The 4,982-nt window shown below is 56.6% G+C and overlaps 1 protein-coding gene across 1 annotated transcript in view; it reads right to left on the reverse strand.

Moving 5' to 3' along the window:
* Positions 1-1,694: 1,694 nt before the first annotated feature.
* The window catches only part of GRHL3 (grainyhead-like 3 (Drosophila)), a 16,881-nt gene continuing 13,593 nt past the window's right edge, over positions 1,695-4,982 (reverse strand). Inside the window, exon 15 of the mRNA XM_010082293.1 lies at positions 1,695-1,809. Coding sequence (XP_010080595.1) covers positions 1,695-1,809 — 115 coding nt within the window. The remainder of the gene's footprint in view (positions 1,810-4,982) is intronic.

Genomic DNA, 4,982 nt, shown 5'->3' on the forward strand with positions numbered 1-4,982 from the left:
TGGCAGCACTAACACTGGATCAGAGGAGCCTGCTGAAGAAGGAGTTTATGACACGAAGGCGTGCAGAGCGCTGGGAGAGATCTTCAAAGGCTGATAAGTTTCAGACTTATCCAAGCCTCATCTCAGAGGCCCTCCTCACTGTGATAACAACAGTTAAGTAATCCAAAATTCACCAGCCTGGTGCTTTTCTACATTTCAAAACCCCCTTCCCTGCGGGAGGAGAGCCGCTCTCTTCCCCAGCCGTGGCACCCAGCTGCACCTCTCTTTGATGAGGACAGGAGAAGCAGAGGGAGGAGGAAAGTCCCCAGTTTCCACTGGTCAGAGGGGGCTCCCCGTGGGATATTTGTACCTAAACGGGAAGCAGCTGCAGACAGTGTGAGCACCGGGGAAGGATGGGTGGTAGGGAGGCAGCAGGTGTGAGGAGTTAAGCGGCCGGTGCAGCAGACGGAGGAGGTACCCAGCTGGTAACACCCCTCCCCGAAAGGAGAGAGGCTGAGCTGCTCCTCTGAGCACAAGTACAACAGGGCATTTCTTTTTGATTTGTGTAAAATTTCACCCAATCTGTGCAACGCAATCCCTCCATCAAGGGGATGTGCCTGGAGCTGCTCGGTAACCTCTGCCCGCCCGCAGCGCCGTGACGGCACGTCTGCAGCAGCCGGCACAGAACCAGGAGGGAGAGCCCGGCGCGAGGAGGGGAGGGTTTTGGAGGAATCCAGGATCTGCGTGCGCAGAAGCTGCAGTGGTGAGCAGATCACCAGCGCCTGCTGCCTCTCCCCCCTTCATGGGGAGACAGATGGACAAACTCCTCGTTACGCAGCGTGTGGTGCAAAACCGACCTGGAGTCCCTTCTGTGCCCCTGAGGCCACCTCCTGCCCTGCTCCCGCCCGGCCCTTCCCCACCCCAGCCCCCAGAGCTGGGGGAAAACAGTTCACTTTCCGTCTCTGAACCTTTATTACTACGGAATATCCAAAACGACAAAACCAACAACACAGTTACAAAAGGAGTTCACGGAGAAATGTGAAGCAGCCTGTGTTTGAAATGATCTGTGTCACCGTACCGAGTCAAATATAAAACTGCATATTTATACGTATATAAAATATAAAAGGAACAATACATCAGAAATGTATAAACAAGGGCTATGGAGCCTTCGTGGTATTTACACTGGGAGATGCAGCGGGTCGGGGGCGTGGGAGCGGCAGTGTCCGTTCAACAGGGAGCTGTAAATGCGTCTGTGAAAGTCTCTGTGGACAGAGAGAAGCGCAGAGCTGGGCTCAGCCCCGCTGGAAATGGTTTGAGGGTTCTGTCGGGAGAAAGCCGAGGCCCAGGGTGGGAGCAGTCACGGGCCAAGGCCGACAGCGAGCAGAGGCAGTCCCCGGCCTCTGCCCGGGCTCTGACAGCCAGGCTGGTGTAGCTTCGTGTTCCCAGCTGTGAAACAGAAGGTCAGGCCCATCGCCAGAAGGGAATAAAATAAAATAAAATAAAAAATAATAATAATAAACTCAACAGAGAAAAGGTCCATGTTCACATCGATAGCAGATCTTCCAAGCAGTCTCTGGCGCGGCGCACGAGGCCGAGGCCCTCCCCAGAGGCAGTTTATTCAAGTAAAGGCAACAAGTCGAGGCACTAGGCTGAGCTCTGTTGGGTCAAACTTGCTGGCTTTGAGAGAAGTCCCAGTAAGTGCTGCCTGCGGCTCTTTATAGCTCCTTGAGGACGATCTGGAACTTGTCCTCTGCTTCCACCACGTCCAGGAGGAAGGCCACGTGGTTGCTGTAGTGCTGGATGATGTTGTTGTCCATGTTCACCAGGATCCTGCGGGAGAGAGGGAGAACGGTGGGGTCAGAGGCAGCACATGGGAAGGTTTGTGAAGCAGCTCAGGAGGGCTGGACATGACCGCCCACTCGGGATTCCCAGTCGTGAGCTGGGAATAACATCCCTGACAAACCTCGTGGCACAGGGGTGGCCCTCTCCAAAATGTCTCCACATTAAATTCCCATTAAACGCTGCCTTCGCTGCCCCGTTACCCATCAGCGTCGCGTTATTGCAGCCGCGCTCCTCGCTGCGGGTGGGCTGCTGCCAGGCTGCTCTGGGGTCAGGCACAAGAAGGCACCGCAGCGCCCACCGGCCCCAACGCCAGGGGCTCCGCCGTGGTTAATTAATGAAAGCCACGACACAAAGGAGCATCCTGCAGAGCTTTTCACAACTCTGCCCTCGACATGCCCCGGCCCAGCGTTTGCTCCCCAGGGAAATTAATCTGGATTGCGGCCGGGGGTGAGTTCAGAGCAGAACTGCTCGCTCCCCGCTGCTCGCCGGGGAGCTTCTAGGGGCGCATTATTCTGAACAAGCCGAGACTGCTTTGGGAGCAGATGGAAGTGGTTTGGAACACGCCGCCTTCCTCCTCTCCAGAACAACCTCCCATGCAGACGCGCCCTGAGCGTCGCCTGGGAGCCCCTTGGCGAGGAGCACACACGCGCGGGCTGAGCGCACGCAGCCAGCTGGGCCGGCCGGTGGCAAATCCCTCCCCGTGCTCACGGGCACACCTCCAGCCCCGCTGCGGATCACACAGCTGCTCCGACCTGGAAGCAATTACATGGAGACGGGGGAGAAGGAAGTGTTCCAACAGCTGATTTAAACCCGAGGCTGCGGGTCTGTGCCACGCAGAAGCCCCTCGTTATCGTAAGGGAACTAACGGAGCAGCTTTGCATCACCCCACTGCGTTCCACAAATCAGATGTGAAATTTGTAACCGTTCGGAGGAAACAAAGAGAACAAATTATCTTTCTTTGCAGAAGGCACATCCCCTCCAGGTTCCTGCTGGGGTCATTAATGGGGCAACAGCATTAATTGTGCAATGCTCCGCAAGCCAAGATTAAAAACAAGAAAAAGAGAAGGCTGAGCACCTGACAAACCTCACAGGGTAACCAGCACAAACACGGGCCCCGTGTCCCTTGGGGAGTGCCCTGGAGGTCGGTGCAGTTGCAGCGACGGCTCCTGCCCGTTCGATCACAGTGCGTACGGGCAGGCTCGTCTCAGCCCTGGCCCCGCGTGCCCAGATTTCAGAGGCGAAGGTGGGAGCTCTGTCCTCGTGTCCAGTCTGCTCTGGTGCTGCTTTGTCCCAGGGCCCATTTCAGCTGTGCACAGAACACTTCACCAACTGTTCTGCCACGGCACAGCTGGGGAAGGGCATCCCCCCAGTGCAGGGGGAGGCTCAGACACAGGGTCGGACACCGTCCAGGCGTCTTCCCGGTGAACCAAAACCTTCACGGCTGCGCCTCACCTCTGGGCACCGGACAGGAGCCGCTCTGGGGCCGCCCGGGTGAAGGGACCCAGGTCCCCCAGCCCTGGATCCCAGAGTCTGGCCTCCGAGAGGTGTCCCCGGAGGGGCAGTGTGGCTTCCCGGGGCGGCTGTCACAGAAAGCCCCGCAGCAGAGCCGCTCCCATCATCTCTGCCTAGCTCAGCGCAGGGAGCCAGAGCAGTCTCCTGCGCCTCTTGCTGCCGTGCTCCCATCTGATTTCTCAACCACAAAAGATCCTAGGGAGTGTTGATTAGGAATCTGAGCCCTGTATTGTTTTTCTAGACCAAACCTCACTAAGATACGAAATTACTTATTATTGCTCTTGAGTCACCCCGAGACTAAGTTCACCCCAATGAGCTCATCGTGCTCAGGCGGCGCGCGGCGTACGGCTGGTCCTCAGGTACCGCTGAGCTTCACTAGCTCACACCAGATGAAGATCTGACCCTCCAGCTGTAATTACCAAGAGAGGATTGTGGAGGGTGGAGCAATAGGATGAAATTCTTCAGAGGAAAATTAAATCTGGGGGAGCAGGAAACGGTGTTTGTCCCTGCCATGGAGCAGACTGGAGAAAACCTCGTATGTCCCCCGTGCTTCAGCAATAACCGGTGGCAGCAGCCGTGTCCGGCTTTCATTAAACGAGGGGTCCAGTTCATTATTAACATAATTTCCAGGTGCTGCCTTTTCTTTTCATTAGCTACCTCTTTGCTCCTCCATTTTGGGGAAGAGGCAGAAAGGACACCTGCCTGTTTTCCCTCCCAATCGTTATTAAACACCATCCACCACTTATCAGATCAAGCAACGAACAAAACCAAAGCAAAACAACGTAGAGGTGGCCTCTCCCCTGAAGCGGAGCCATTTCCTGGTCCACCTGCAAACTCATCTCCGCTTGGATCTCTCTCGCCACGCAGATGCTCCCAGTCAGCTGGTTCAGAAAGCTTCCAGCTGGCGTTCCCTGAGAGGACGTGTTGTCTGATGACAGTCTGGTGACCCGGGACGGCCACATCACCAGCCGCCACCACGGCTGACACACCTGAGTCTGGGCTCGGTCCCGAAGCTGTAACAATAACCTGACCACCCCTGGCCTTCGCTGCTGTTCTTCAAGACCAGACCTGAGGCGCTCTGACTGAAGGCGTACGGGACAAGGCCTCTCTTGAGGCTGCCAGTGTCGCTTTTTTTCTTTGGGGAGAAAATTTCCATTTCTGGGGCTGGGGGATGAGCAGCATATGACGGTGCTGAGGGCCCTGAGCACAGGATCAGGGGGAAGAGCCTCCTGACAAATTCGGAATCCTCACTATGGCACATCCATCATCTTAAAATTACCTAAAAACCCTCCTAAGTGGGGACAGGTTGGCTCAGCTGTGGATTCTGAGGTGATGGGGTTGTGGCAGTGACACCACATCACAGCCCGGAGGAGAAACCACTGCCTCCCCCTCCGACCCCGCAGCTGCCGCCAAGCCTCGCGTCAGCCCTGCTCCCCGGGAAGAGGCCAAGTCCCATGGGGAGCACGTTGTGGTGACTCCAACTGAGCTGGAAGATCCCATCCAAGGAGCTTCGGGACTTTCTCATCTCACTGTCACCAGAAAGCAAACGCAGCTGCAGAGCTTTGGACTCCCAAGGACCCTGTTCCCACGTTCTGTTCCCAGGACGGCTTTGGGGGCCGTGCTGGTGGGAACAGCGGGGCTGCCTGCCG

Source organism: Pterocles gutturalis, unplaced genomic scaffold, assembly GCF_000699245.1.
Source record: "Pterocles gutturalis isolate BGI_N339 unplaced genomic scaffold, ASM69924v1 scaffold23024, whole genome shotgun sequence".
NCBI classification, from domain to species: domain Eukaryota; kingdom Metazoa; phylum Chordata; class Aves; order Pterocliformes; family Pteroclidae; genus Pterocles; species Pterocles gutturalis.